Below are 16,046 nucleotides of genomic sequence, written 5' to 3'. Positions count from 1 at the left end.
AAATATATCAAAAAAATATTATTTCTTAAGATCCTCGACGACAACTTATTGATATTTCAAATTTATTATCTCCTTCAATTTTTTAATAACCCCAAAATCCCCACCTTCCCCATCCTCGAATCTTATTAGTGTTACCCCAAAAATGAATAGTTTTAAATAATATTATTTTTCTTATTTATTTACTTTTACTACATCAATAAATACATGAAAATAATAATATTTTATAGAAAATATTGTTTTTATACCAAACAAGTGCTTAAAAGTGAAAAAAAAAAAAGTAACAAAAAAGCAAAGTGGGAATATGACTGTGAAACTGTGAAGGATCCCACTTTATAAAAAGGCAATGCAATTTGATGGTGAAACAACAACTTTTATTTTTTATTAAAAGAACGATATCGATATAGATTTATTTAAATGCGATTTTCGTTATATTTCATCGAAATATTGATGCTCTCATATGAAATAGATAAGATCAATATAAATACTTAACAGTATAATTGACTTTGTTCAATATAGCTCAATTCACTAGAGCCTGTGAGCGTAATGTTTTATCTAACTCAAAGGAATTAACGAGGATCCATACAAATGGTGGAAGATGGTTATCATCAATTTGTGTTGTAAGGTGTTGAGTTACATCCCACAACGAACACAACTCTCATATTTAATTATCATTATTATAACTCTAAATAAATAGACCGTTGATAATAAGCCCACTCGAATTAGGTCAACAAATCGAATGGCGATATTTAATAAGACATTTAAGAAAAAGATAAATTTACATAAATACTTTAAAGACATAAATTATTTCTATATGCATTTTTGCAGGGAACAATTCGATTCGAATAATTAAATGGACAAAGACAAGTCACTACTAAAGCAAATGTCCATATACCAACAACAACAAAAAAAAATCCCTAAGGCATCATATTGAGATCCCTCCTGTTTATTAGAAGTTTCAAGTTCGACCCCTTGAAAAGAAAAACTTCTTTAACGGGTCTTTTCGATGTGAATCTGAATTAGTCGAACCAGTAAATTTCAGACTGTGATGAAATTAAAGGGAAACTATTACCCCTTTTCTAACCTCAGGTTCATGTGATCTTTTAGCTTCTAATTTTCATTTCTTTGTCGTTTTCGTAGCTTCTTACTCTGCTGTGTCCTCTGCAACCACCTCCTTCGCGGTCAAAAGGTTTCACACAGCTACTTTCGAGATCAATTGCTCTATCAGCAGTTGATTTTTCTGTTACTATCTGCCGCTTTTTGTTCCTTGATCATCGAATTATTCTGTCGTAGTTACTGTTCCGAATGCTTTGTCATGCTCTCTATAGTATTTTGTCATTACTTCTTCATTTCCAGCAATTGAAAAGGCTATCACAGGCAAAGAGTTCAGATTTGAGAACCAATGGTCAAAATATTACTCACACCAATTCTCCATAAATAGAGAGGGTCAATATCTAGCTCTACTTCAATTGGAACTGGACAGGAAGTATATGATAAAACAAAATCGCTTACTGGAGCACGTAAAATTTTCTCGTCTACTCCAATTTGTTTTTTCACCGATACCCTTGACCTGTCCTTCAGCTTGACGCTCAAGGTGAGTCCACATACGGGTTTGCCCAGTTGTGCCAATGATATCTGAAAAAATTCAATTGGTTATGCGGAAGTACAAAAACTACCTTCAGGATGCAATAACCGATAATTAAAGTAGACTTGCCTGTAAAGATGCTTTCACAGGTTTCCCCTAGGTGAAAATATCCAGTGCGGGAGCAGTGAGATCATGCACTCTAGCATATCCACCAAAAGTTTTCTCCAAATTACACAACTGTCTAAAAAGAGAACCATTAAACAATCCGCCTACGGATTACCTCCAGTTGAATTTACCCTTCTTTCAAGTATAGAATTAGATTAAGTACTACAACAATTAAAACAAAAGAAAATCAAAGACAAGTAGCTAGGTGGACAAAAATCTGCAGAAGACTGAAAGCATTGCAACAACAACAGCAGCAAAACACAGTGTAATACAACTAGCGGGGTCTAGAGAGGATCGAGTGTATGCAAGACCTTAACCGTATCTTCGAAGGTAGAGAAGCTGTTACAGATAGACCCTCGGCCAGAACAAAAGCATTGTAGGGACAGAACTAACTTAAAACTAAAGTAAAGATGCAAGAAAAGTATTCATAAAATGAGCAAAAATTGCTGAGAATACATTGTCTTGGGTCATCTTTCACCATAAAAAATAAGTTCATTAACAGTATTCACCTACGAGGAAAAGTGCCTTTGCATTTATAAATTACTTACCACACTGTACAACGAGATGAAATAAATAGGATGCCAAATGAATGGAGAGAACAATTTAAAGGAGACTGACTTCTAGCTTCAGATAATTCAAGCTTTCTCCTCCTATGTTACTTGTTGAGTAACCCGAAGAAAATCATTGAAACTACGAACCTAAGCATGAAGAGCATCTGAACTTGAGAGTTTGTACTTCTAGTTCAAATTTAACCAATTATTATGAACACTCCTACCCAATTTTTCTCAAACTTTTCTAGTTAATTATGCTCGTCTATGCAGAGCGCTACTCCAACAGAGGCTAGTAGGCAAAAATAGAAAAAAACATCAAAAGAATTGGTTCAAAAAGAGGGGGGTTCAGTAATTTGACAAACAATACATGACTGTCCTCAATGATTGTTCAACTCTAAAATAATATCATTTATTTTATGCTTCAATTGAGGAGAAAGTAAGGCCAGTCTATTAAAGAATTCAGACCACTATTTCAGGACATTATTGAAGTTCAATTTATGGAAATTGCAATGAAATGAATATAACTTCCAATTTCAAAGCCGCGATATTTATACAAAAGTAAGTTCATCCTAAGAAATGAAGACATTCCAATAAAACATAAAAATATGCATCTATAGATTGATGCAATTAGAAATTTCTATTGGTCAATATGTATGTGCGAGTTACATTTTAAAAAGTCAAAGCTCAATATCATTGTGTAATTTATCCAACCATTGACGAAATTGAGAGTTAGAGAAAAACGATACCTTCAGGCAACTATAGTATTTCCTTTCTTCTTCCTAAAAATAGTTTCATCAACTTATGTAGAAATTGCTCAAATCGTCTCATGAGTAAGCAAATTCAGAAAAAGCTGCAGATCTGCAACAGAAATATACACAGGTAAGAAAAGTGGGAAGAAACATCTTTTGAATGTTTCTTTTCTTATCTTCTTTCATATTTACAAATCGTTTTGTATTTAGACAAAGAAGAGAAAAAACTATAATCTAAAGAGATCAGAATATGATGTAGATAAACAACACTGTCAGATTTTCCTCTATTTTAATGGACTAGTGGTAATTCACTGTAACCAAACTAACCTTTCCTGGCTAGCTCTTTTCATGAAACTTAACCACATGCAAGACACATGGTTCTATATTGTACATCAGCATAGAGAAATCTGAGAAGGAACAGGGAAGATGTAGTATGTGCACCTAACTTCACTATCATAGATTCCAGTATCACTGACATGGTTCAACTGCAAGCATTTCTAAGTGATACCTCTTCTTGTGGTCATTCACTACATCATACAAAGAAACATATATCAGTAACCAAAATTTCTCTTTATTCTTGTAGGTAAAATGTCAAGAGTGAATACTCTATATTACACAACAGCAGTGTATTTTTTAAATTTGGGTGCCCCTAAAAGTAAAATCAACTCAATATTGCACTTCACTTCAACTGCTCACAAGTTCCTAGAAGTTTAACCATCAAGGCAGCTGATGTTAAATCATCAAAACAATCATAGTACAGATCCATACTGAGTAAAAAAGCATTGCCTTCAAAAATCAGTTTGAATTTCTTAAGATTATACCTCTGGAACTTTCAGTCCAGAGCAGCCAGATGAATGTTCATCTTGGGTTAAACAACTTGAAATCTCAGTGATTTTGGCATTTCATTGAATATAACAGGCCTAAAGTATTGAGTTCCGAGAGCTGCAAATCCCATAGAATTCCAACTTCCAATTAAACCATCTTAAAATAGAAAATATTTTAGAAGGCAATCATAAGTTCCATGATATCTGTTTGTTTGAAGCAGAAATATTAATTTCTCCAGGACAAATCTTTCAATCTCAACTAGTCAATCTAAAGTTTGATGATCCAAAAATATATAGAATAGTATTTATTGGACAAATAAGCCATAACAATAACATACCCAGTGTAGTTACACAAGTTGGGGTATGGGGAGGTTAGGGCGTACACAGACCTTAACTATATGGAGGTAGAGAGGTTGTTTCCGAAAGACTCCCAGCTCAGGTAATGCAAATCAAAGAACATACCAAAGGAAAGAAATAAACCATGTACTAAGGAAGCATCACGTAGCATATAGGGAAGGAAAACAGTAACATCAGAAAAATCATGTGATAACCAAAACAGGAGACACAAACAGTAGTTGCAAGACAGGAAACTTTTGCAAAGACTGTTGATTGTAAAGCAGAAACAGGTACGGGCGATATTTGACAAACGCATACAGAATATGTAACCACATAGGTGTTCCACCAGAAAATGCAAAAACATATAACTAGATGGGTGTTCATAGATACAAACCATTCAGGATACTGTGCAACCTATGGGTTGATTGCATTAATAAGAGTCTGAGATAAATCTCGGTCAAGAGTAAAACCCTTTTCCATCATCTGATCCCAGATTGCACAAGCCACTGAGAGGTTCTTCCCCTGTATGAGACCTCCAATAATCAATTTGAAGGTGATTTCATCAGGATTTAAACCTCTGGTTTGCATATCTTCATAAAGACTCAGTGCTTCTGTTACTCTAGAAGCCTTGCAAAATCCACTGATTAGTGCATTATACGAAATAACATCAGGAGCAACACCCTGTTCCACCATATCACGGAAAATGCTCTCAGCCACCCCTAATTTACCTGTCTTGCACAGGTTATCTATAATAGAAGTGTACAGTACACGATCAGGAAAAAGGCCCATGCTGGTCATCTGATCAACAAGTGCCTTAGCTACACTAGAATTGCCTTCTTTTAGAGAAGCTTCTATAAGAATCGTAAAAGTTACAACGTCAGGGAGAATTTTTTTTTGCTCCATCTCCTTGAAGAGAATGTATGCCTTCTTACTTTGGTCTGTCTTGCAGAGTGCTCTAATAATAGTATTGTAAGATACAACATCTACTAATCCTTTGGTTTCCATCTTGTCAACCATTAACTTATAAGCCTTATCTAATCTATTCGCTTTGCAGAAACCTCTGAGAAGCTGGTTATAGCTGTAACCATCAGGTTCCAACCCAATTCCTTCCATCTTCTCGATCAACTTCATCGCCTCTTCCAACATAAGCTCGTTACAACAATAATTCAAGAACACATTATAAGTAACCAAATCTGGTTCACACCCGTTTCTCTTCATGAATGTCTTAATTGCTTGTGCTTTGTCAATCCTACCAGCTCGACAAAATCCATTTATCAGCGTATTGTATATTTCCGTGTTGAATTTGACTTGACCCCTTAGAATACCCAAAGTCAGCTCATAAGCCAAATCAACCTTACCACTCCCACACAGCCCAAAAACAAGAGCTTTACAAGCCTTATTGTCCGGTCTTAAACCTTTCCTAATCATCGTATGCCACATTTCAACAGCATTATCGAAACGTCCAATCCTACACAACCCACTAATAACAATAGTATAACTCACTACATCTGGCTCTCTCCCTTTCTCTCCCATTACTCTAATCAACTCCAAAGCAATATCCACCAAATTTTCACTACACAAAAGATTTAAGTACATATTATATGCCCAAAAGTTGGGTACAATCCCAACCCTATCCATATCATTTAATAACCTACTAATAAGATCAAAGTTCTTAACTTTACACAACCCACAAATAAATTTTGAATATGTCAATGAATTTAAAGAAAACCCAACTGGTTTCATCTCATTATAATACCCCTCCGCTAAATCAAAATGCGAAGTACGAATCAAAACACCAATGATTCTATTGTAATCAATGCTGAAAACTCTACAATCTGATTGAGTCATTTCGTCAAACACTTGGAGTGCTTCGTTTACCAAACCAGTTTTCACGTAACTTGAAATGCGAGTACGATATATGAGTCTATGCTTACCAAGAGCTTTATACATATCAATCAATATAAACTCTTCAAAACCCAAAGCATACTATTATTTTTTCAACAACAGTATAACAGTAGAATTTGTGGGATTTGCAATGAGATTGGTAAGGAGAAACTGGTTTTGGCAATGGAGAAAAATGGCAGAAAAAGGAGAGATTTGGGGGCTGAAATCAATGGAGAAATCAAATTTTCAAATGAAATTTTAGGGCAAAAAGGATCAATTTGATAGTCACCATGTTAGAGTTTTTTGAGTTTTATATTATGAGTTGCTAAAAATTTAATGGAGTAATTATTTAAATCAATAATATATATTTTTGAAATTTATAAAATTAGAATAAAATAAAAATAAATATTTGATGAGTAAAGAGACATATAATATTACTATTAAATACATTTTATTAATTCATTGCTCAAAAAAAGTTTGGACAATTGTTTGCTGAAAATTTGAAATCTAATCATTATAGTGACAAGCATTATAGTTGTAATATTTTAAGATTAAGTATTAGATTCATTGTATTTTTAAAATTATAAATTCAGATACAGTATAACCAAAAAAATTGTAAATTTTTAACTTTATATAAGCAAAATCATTAAAATATTTATTTATTTATTTAAAGCAGTTTTGTTATGGTTAAACAAAATTGATATATGTTTTATGCCTTCTTTTTTCCTAACTCAATTAATATTGAGTATAAAATGAAAAAAAAAATCTTAATATGACAAAGGTAATAAATAAAAGAAATAAATATATTTAAAAAATATTGGACAAATAAAATTAAACGAAAGGGGTAATATCATAATTTTAACAATAAATTGAAAAAGACTGAAACTTACATATAAATCGCAATAGTTGAATGTGTTTTATGCATTTCTTAACAAAAGAGGTAATCACGTAATTTCATTAATAAAAAATCAAGACATTGAAACTTACTCATAAATCGCATTCGTCGAATGCATTTTATGCAATTTTTTCTCAGCTCAATTAATGTTGAGTATAAAATAAAAAAATAATTATTATCTTTCTCGATATGATAAAAAATAATAAATAAATGGAATAATAATATTAAAAGAAATTGGATAAATAAAATTAAACGAAAGAGATAATATCGTAATTTTAACAATAAATGAGAAAAGACTGAAACTAACACATAAATGACATTTGTTGAATATGTTTTATGTCTTTCTTAAAAAAAAAAAGAGATAATAACATAATTTCATCAATAAAAAATAAAGACACTAAAACTTACTTATAAATCACATTTGTTATTTAAAATCACAAATTTATAAATCTATTAAACTTTTTTAAACTTTATGTTAAATCAAAACAAATTAAAACGATGAGTATTGCATCTCATCTCATGTCTAAGTCAAACTAAAGTAACAACTACTTGTTAATTTCCTTTTTTATCACTTAATAAATATTGTTGTCTTTTTTCATTTTTTAGTTTTAAAATTTGTGTTAGATTTTTAATTAATATTTAAAACTTTCAAACCAATTGAATATTGTGTATCAATCATTTGGAAAAACAAAGGAATGAAGTTGGGTATTATTTAGACACACCATAACTAATTTTATTTAGCTTTGTAATCTATTTTTCTTTTATTATATTCTCAAGTGTTATTGGTATTATTCCTATATAATTGTGTAGGTTAACTATCTAAAAAAATTATTTTGAGACTAAATACAAATATTTGTTTTTATTTTAATGAGTTGGGACAGTTGGTGGGACATGCAATAAAGCTTTTGAGATTTGTTACCTTACATTGAAATGAAATAATTAATTTGTTTCCTTATTGTATTATTATGGAAAAAAATAAAATGAGTTAGATATTATTATTTACCTTACTTCTTAGTTTCATCTTCTTATATATATATTTTTGTCCATTTTTAATTGTTATAATTTCCTTTTTTAGAGTCAAATAATAATAACTTTGACTGATATTATTAGTTACCTTACTTCTTAGTTTCATCTTTTTTTTATATAATTTTTGTCCATTTTTAATTATTATAATTCTTTTTAGAGTCAAACAATAATAACTTTGACTGATATTGTTAGTTACCTTACTTCTTAGTTTCACCTTTTTAAAACTATTTTTGTCCATTTTTAGTTGTTATAGTTTCCTGTTTAAGAGTCCAACAATAATAACTTTGACTGGTATATTTACAATGTATTTTTAGTCATATTGATATACAAAACATTAAAATTTATAGTACTTTTGTATATTTTAATTTTTTGGTTTAAAATGTCAAATTAATGGAATCTAATTTAACTTTAAAAATTAGTCAAATTGACTATCAAAAAGTATAATATACCAAATAAAAATGGAAGGAGGAAATATTCAAATTACTTACCTTTACCTTAATTCTTGGATTTACTTTCTTTATATGAAATTACTTACCTTACTTCTAAGATTTTTTTCCCTATAAATACAATTGTTAAGTTATTGTTGCTTACAAGTTACAAAGCAACTATTGTATTGAAGTAGTGTATTTTGAGCTATGTTTTGAGAAGAGCCATATCAGGGAGGATGACTATTGTTTGAGCTAGGTATAATTAATATTCTACTTTTGTTTTGTGTTTTTTTTTCTTGTACATTGTTATTGTTGAAATATAAGATTTTATCGCTATCTATACATTTTAATATTGAGAATCAACATTACAATTTTTTAGTTTCTTAAAATTAAGTTTAATCATGGTAAGGTCTGTCCGCAAAAATAATTGTATTGACAAGATTATTCAAAATAAAAAGCAAAGCAATGTGAATTTCTCTAAAAGATGTACTGGCCTTTTTAAGAAAGAAAGTGAGTTATGGACGCTTTGTAGTAGTGTAAGTGCTATGATTTGTTGGAGGATTCACAATCATGATAGCACTTAGACTATCACAAAGTGTTGAGAGCTCACTTTCTTTCTTAAAAAGGCTCATACGCCTTTTAGCGAATTTCATCACATCCCTTTGTCTTTTATTTTGTATCTTCTCAATAAAAAAAAACCGTACTCAAACCTTACCATGATTAAACCTGATCTAAGAAAGTAAAAAATTATAAGGTGGTTCTCAATTTCAAAATCTAATATTGATAAAATATCAACAATAATAATATGGAATTACTTACCTTACTTATAAGATTTTTTCTCCTATAAATTCAACTGTTAAGTTATTGCTGCTTACAAGTTACAAAGCAACTATTGTATTGAAAGGGGGGAGGGGGTATTTTGAGCTATCAAGTTTTGAGCTAGGTATAATTAATATTCTACTTTTGTATTTTTTTCTTTTACATTGTTATTGTTGATATCTAAGATTTTATCACTATTTATACATTTTCATATTGAGAACCAACGTTACAATTTTTTACTTTCTTAAATCAGGTTTAACATGGTAAGGTCTAGCCGCAAAAATAATTGTATTGAAGATACAAAATAAAAAGTAATGGAATGTAAAATTCTCTAAAAGACGTTTTGATATTTTAAGAAGGATAGTAAACTATCAAGACTTTGTGATAGTCTAAGTATTGTGGTGATTGTGAGTCCTCCAACATATGCGACTCTGATTTGTTGGAAGATTCACAATCACGATAGCATTTGGACTATCACAAAGTATTATGAACTCACTTTCTTTCTTAAAAGTCTTATACGCCTTTTAGCGAATTTCACATTCCTTTGACTTTTATTTTGTATTTCTCGATACGATATTTTTTATAGCTAGACTTTGCCATGATTAAACCAAATTTAAGAGAGCAAAAAATTGTAAGGTGGTTCTCAATTTCAAAAATTATAATCTTTTTAAAAAAATTATATATTGAGAGCAAATACAATATATTTTTTTTATTTAATATGTGTGACAGTTGGTGGGACATGGAATAAAGTTTTGAGATTTGTTACCTTAAATGGAAATGAAAAAATTAATTTGTTTCCTTATTATATTATGGGAACAAATAATATGAGCTGATATTATTAAGTAGTTACCTTACTTCTTAATTTCACCTTTTTTATACTATTCCTCTCTATTTTTAATTATCATATTTTTCTTTTTTTGAGTCAAATAATAATAACTTTGACTGACAATTTATGATATATTTTTCATCATATTGATATTCGAAAAATTAGAATTTATAGTATTTTTCGTATAGTTTTTGTATATCTAAATATTTTTTTTAAAATATCATATTTAACTTTAAAAATTAATCGAATTAATTTTCAAAAAGCACAATATACCAAATAAAAGTGAACTGAGAAAGTATTCAAATTACTACCTTTACCTTAATTCTTGGATTTATTTTCTTTATATGAAATTACTTACCTTACTTTTAAAATTCTTTTATCCCTATATATACCATATAGTACCTATATTTATTATAAATAAAATAATTATTATACTCAGTTTTAAAAATTCGTATTTTGATATTTTATATTAAATTCTTTTACTTAAAAGTACTATATATAAGCTTACATATAATCTATTTTTACATAGATATGAAATTTTCACTTATCAATTGAAGAAATTTATTATACAAGTTCAAAAGTTATGCTAATTTCATGTTCAAGTGTACTTTCTTTTTTGGATATGTTAAAAAAAATTAAATTTTCTACTAAGAAACGTATCATAATTGTATAATGTATGTAACTTAAATGTTACTTTTTTATTACGAAATGCCTTTGTATAATTATGCTTCTTTTCTTCTTTATTTTTCTTTTAATGTTGATTTAAGAACTAATGATTTATTTTTCTTGAATAATCATTCATTAGATGTTACTGACTTATGTGATAATGACAAATAATCAAATTTATGTTGAAATATTGCTAATATTTTTTAACAAATATTTTCTCATTATTTTTAATGTATAAATATTACTAAAAAAAATATTTACAAGTTTAATGCAATTTCACACGGACAAATTACCTAGTTTAATATTAAAATTTATATTAAACTAGGTAATTTGTTCGCGTAAAATTGCATTGAATTTGTAAATAATTTTTTAGTAATATTCATACATTAAAAATAATGAGAAAGTAGATTCTTAAAAAAGATTAGCAATATTTCAACATAAATTTGATTATTTGTCATTATCACATAACTCAATAACCTCTAATGAATGAATTATTGTAGAAAAAATTTCATTGGTTCTTTAATCAACATTAAAAGGAAAATAAAGAAGAAAATAACAATAATTATACAAAAGCATTTCGTAATTAAAAAAAAAATTAAGTTGCATAAATTATATAATTATGATATGTGTCTTAGGAGAAAATTCAAAAATTTGTTAATATATCCAAAAAAGAAATTACGCTTGAACATGCAAAAAATTAGCATAACTTTTGAACTTGTATAATGAATTTCTTCAATTGATAAGTGAGAAATTTCATATCTATGTAAAAATAGATAATATGTAAGTTTATATATAGTACTTTTAAGTTAGAGAATTTAATATAGAATATCAAAACACAAATTCTTGAAACTGGGTATAATAATTATTTTCTGGACGATGAATATACGTACTATATGTATATATGTTCAATATAACCGAAAACAATAATTCCACAGAAACATAACAATAGAGTTTAAAACATGTATTCAAAAATAACAATTACATCATATGTATAAATTATTGAGTGTAAAAAAAACATACTAAGATAAGTAAAAACAAAATGAAACAGAAAGAAAAAAATAGAGTCTACTGAATGCACATTGTCCCTTAAGAAAACTATTCTCCTCCAACACCAGAGGTTTAAAGAATTACATCCTCTCAAGATGGAACAATTTTATTCATCAACTTGTTGATATAAAAATAGCGGTGTCAGTAAGTCACTCAACAGGAGCAAAATACGCGAATATTTAATTTTGTGTAGGTAAAAGAAGAAGATCAGGATTTTTGTTGTCTTAAAATGAGAGAAAGTTCTTCTATTTATAGACAACGAAGAATAGTGTGGGCAAATGTTTATTGTGCCTTATCAGAAATGTTACAACTATTTGGAAAAGTTGCAACCCTTCGTAAAGTTTACAACCTTTCATAAAATTCGCAACTCTTCACTAAAATCGCAATTTTTCATAAAAGTCACAACTTTTGAAAGAAGTAGCAACTCTTCATTGAAGTCATAATTTTTCATAAAAGTCACAACTCTTCATTAAAGTTAAAATTTTTCCATAAAAGTCACATATTTTCATGAAAGATGAAGGCTAGTTTTGAAAATAAATAAATTTAAAAGGAAATTCTTGCTTATGATAGCGGCACGTTGGTAGACCTATGGTTCTCTGTTATATAAATATATGATATTATAAGAGTGTGTTAGTAAAAATAAAGGTTAACTAAATAATTTTCATGCATACACGGAAGGCAAGAGAAATTCTGACTTTTACTATCAAAATTTTTATTTACTATAATTCATCGGTTCATTTTTGTATTATGGTTTGATTTGACACCATCAATAATTATATGTTAGGGGAGGCGAGATGCAAGTGAGAACTGGAAGAGAGAGGGGAATACATCTTGTATTCGTTCATTCGTTGTATCCGATTATATCATGAATACAATTGATACAACTAATTTGTATCAAAATGAGTACAATTGTATAAAAAAACTATTTTATTTAGCTAAATATTAGAAGGAGAGAGGTGAACTGAATATAGAGAGGCGGGCGAGGTCTGGAAGAAAGAGGAGAGAGGCGGCATAGATTGAATACATGTTGTATTCTTTCATTCATTGTATCAAGTTGTATCGCGAATACAATTTATACAACTGAGTTGTACCAAAATGAACACAATTGTATCAATAACTATTGTATTTACCTACATATCAGGAGAAGAGAGTCGAGCGGGAGGAAAGAGGCGAACATGATCGAGAGAGGAAGGAGTGAAGTTAAAAACATATTGTATTCATTGTACCACGAATACAACTGGTACAAAATACAAATACAATGGATACGAAAAGGCAAATATAATTGTCTGAATACAATAAAATACAATTAATTTATCTCTCGCTAATATATCTGTATCTCCTCTCAGATACATCCCCCCTATATATTCAGATTTTCTATCCCTTCTCTAATACATCTATATCCCCTCTCACATATACCATTCCCCTATGTATTCGGATGTTTGCTAATATATCCACAATGGTATATCAGAAATTCATAAATTTTAAGAAATTTTTATAATTTGAAAAGAAACAATATAATTAAATCTTAATATTATGAATTTATGTAAATTATACAAAATTTAAAGGATAAATACATATACACACAACTTTCCTTTTCTTATTTTCCATTATTCCTTACTTTTTAAAATATTACATAAATTCCTTATTTCTCTTCAATTCTTCAATTTTTCATATACATAAATATTTTCACCCAAATCAAATTTATCCACTGCCTTTTTAACTCCTTTAATCTCTCCCTAATTTCACTCCACATGTTTATCAGTTACAATTTTCATATTAATTTGATTTCGGAAAGGATTCTCTCTCCTATTAATTAAATTCAAACTTTTCAATATGTACTATTTTCTTCTGTGCCGCATCAAACACTCAATAACAAAAATTTATTTTTCAACTTGTTCTCTTTTACTAATGAACAGTTTCTCATGTTTCTTACTGAAAAATGAATCATGAGATTTATTATCAAGCAATATGCAAACAATGCATATATTATTGTCTTTTTTTAGTTTTAAGTTTTCATTCTGTTTTTGAATTTTTGGTGATAAGGTAGTTTCGAAAATAGTGTTTCTGCTTCTTCGTATTATCCTTCATTTTTTTCTTATTTTTTATCTCCTGATATATAAGAGACGATGCTCCTTCTTTTAGTATTGAGAGTAACTAAACTTACTTAATATTATTATCTAATTTAGTCGAGGAATGATCTATCTTCAACTTCAAAATCGATTGTGAAAAAACGCCTAAAAAGGGAGAGAAGGTGGAGTTGTTGGTGGCTCCAATAAGGACTTTAGAGTGAGATATATGGATGACGCCATTGTTGAAAGTGGAAAAAGATGTGGGAGTTGATACAAAGCAAAGGAGAAAGTGTAGAATGATTTCTTAATCACGATTTTTTTTCTTTCACGAGATTAAATTGTTGATATTTTTTATTTTTTTTATGCATATGAATTCAGATTTTTAATGTATTTAGTTATTTTGGTTTCTTAAATTATGTATGATGTCTTCGTTTTAACATTATGATATATTGTAATTTCAGCATGCACGTGTTTAAATATTAATCTTGATACATAACCTTGATTCATGGAAATGCAAATTAGATATATCTTGCTCATAATTATGTACTTGATACATAATTATTACAAATTTTATTATCTTTTACTTTTTCAGATACATACGCTCAAACTTATTCAACTAGGATGTCATGTATATGTAGACATTATCAAATGGTTGATACGTAAACACTAATATTCTTATAACAATATTCATTTGTATCAACTCACCAATATGTTATGTATCACATGAAAAAAAAATATTACTGTATCTTTTATAGAACATAATATTCTCAAACAAAATAAGATAATATAATGCATCATGCACTAACTTTTTAGGTATGATACATAAATTTTGATTAATACTTAATGTATCTGATACTTTGCTACTATTTTTGATTTTTTTAATTATGTTACAATCTGGGAGAGACTTGAAAGAAGAAAATTTGAAATTTGAATTGTTTGAAGTTGTTACTATTTTGAAAAGATTGACATCAAATTGATTTGAATGACTTGAGAAACTGACATTTAATTTTACGTTTAATTTCCTTTTTAATCTAAAATGTCAAGTTATCTAATGTATCAATTGTTATGTATTTGGATGAATGTGATGTATTTGAATGACAGTAACTTTAAAGAACTTTTGTAAATTGAAAAAACACAAAGACAAGATGTATTTGCTTCGAAATTCCTTAAAACATGTATCAAATTCATAACATAATGAACTGAAACATAACATTGCTTTCTTTTACTATGAAATTACACTTTATTACAGTAAACATCACTTTTCACAATCATGTTGTTCCAGATACATTATTATCAAAAATAAAATCATACGTTATATAAATAGTGTATGTAAAACATTATATATTATATCAGATTCACAAAATTTTATATTTTAATAATGTGAATAAATTATTATCAATCAGAAGTGTACACAAAGTTGAAGAATTTTTTTTTTATTTTGAATAATGATATTTCAGTTTATTGTATCAAAAGTTCATAAGCATGTACAATATGTTGTAGTGTAGATTATTGTGTCCATGAAAAACCTATAAATTGAAAATTATCAAATTGAAACATCATTCCAACCATCTTTGGAAAAGAAAGTATAAGTTCGTCTATTTTGACCTTCTTGTCCACAACGTCCACGACACTTTGTGTGTATTCTTAACTTTTTATTTGGATTTAATCCTCGGTGATTCCTTAATCATCCAGACATCGTTTTGTATCAAGGTAGCAACACAATTTCTTTCAAAATAAATTCTGGAACTCACTGAAAAAATATATTCAGAAGATGTTACAACTTGTAAATATTTAAAATAGCGATACATTATATGATAATTCACTACAAAGCAGCTAATGTCTCATGTATCATTCAAAAAAAAAAAAGTATAGTGAGCCGCAAAAAAGAACAAGATACATTAATCATTAATTTTAATATCGAATTAATACAATAAGTATCCGACACATCTTTTTATACACACTTTACTACGTCTATCAGATATACATCAACAACCAATAACCAACAATTGATACAATAAATATGACAATGGATAGTAAGAAACTCCTTGAGAGAGAAGAATCAATTCATACATGCTATTGAGATCTAAATATTATAGTCACTAACTTGTTATTTACTTATTTCTTAAAAATAAAATTGTTACACATTCTTCATTGAATAGATGCATATAAAATTAGAAAG

The 16,046-nt window shown here is 28.6% G+C and overlaps 1 protein-coding gene across 5 annotated transcripts; it reads right to left on the bottom strand.

The window, feature by feature from the left end:
• Positions 1 to 757: 757 nt before the first annotated feature.
• On the bottom strand, positions 758 to 6,615 carry LOC101264728 (pentatricopeptide repeat-containing protein At1g13040, mitochondrial). 5 transcript variants are annotated; one of them, XM_069298999.1, is made up of 6 exons: positions 4,602 to 6,615; positions 3,375 to 3,574; positions 3,045 to 3,156; positions 1,712 to 1,819; positions 1,510 to 1,632; positions 758 to 1,365 (listed from the first exon to the last, which is right to left on the bottom strand). In XM_069298999.1, the coding sequence occupies exon 1, from the start codon at positions 6,155 to 6,157 to the stop codon at positions 4,622 to 4,624; it is 1,536 nt and encodes a 511-aa protein (XP_069155100.1). In that variant the 5' UTR covers positions 6,158 to 6,615; the 3' UTR covers positions 758 to 1,365; positions 1,510 to 1,632; positions 1,712 to 1,819; positions 3,045 to 3,156; positions 3,375 to 3,574; positions 4,602 to 4,621. The 5 variants fall into 5 exon arrangements, with proteins under 5 accessions (XP_069155100.1, XP_069155098.1, XP_069155099.1 ...); XM_069298997.1 differs by having other exon boundaries at positions 1,712 to 1,823; positions 4,602 to 6,609; XM_069298998.1 differs by having other exon boundaries at positions 1,712 to 1,823; positions 3,489 to 3,574; positions 4,602 to 6,609.
• Between the last annotated feature and the right edge of the window lie 9,431 nt (positions 6,616 to 16,046).

Source organism: Solanum lycopersicum, chromosome 6 (assembly GCF_036512215.1).
Source record: "Solanum lycopersicum chromosome 6, SLM_r2.1".
Lineage (NCBI taxonomy): Eukaryota > Viridiplantae > Streptophyta > Magnoliopsida > Solanales > Solanaceae > Solanum > Solanum lycopersicum.
The sequence above is the reverse complement of the archived record's forward strand: the minus strand, read 5'-3'. Positions and strand labels throughout refer to the sequence as shown.

Excerpts from the sequence above, each read along its gene's own strand:
- LOC101264728 (XM_069298999.1), bottom strand. The coding sequence starts at position 6,157 with ATGTATAAAGCTCTTGGTAAGCATAGACTCATATATCGTACTCGCATT.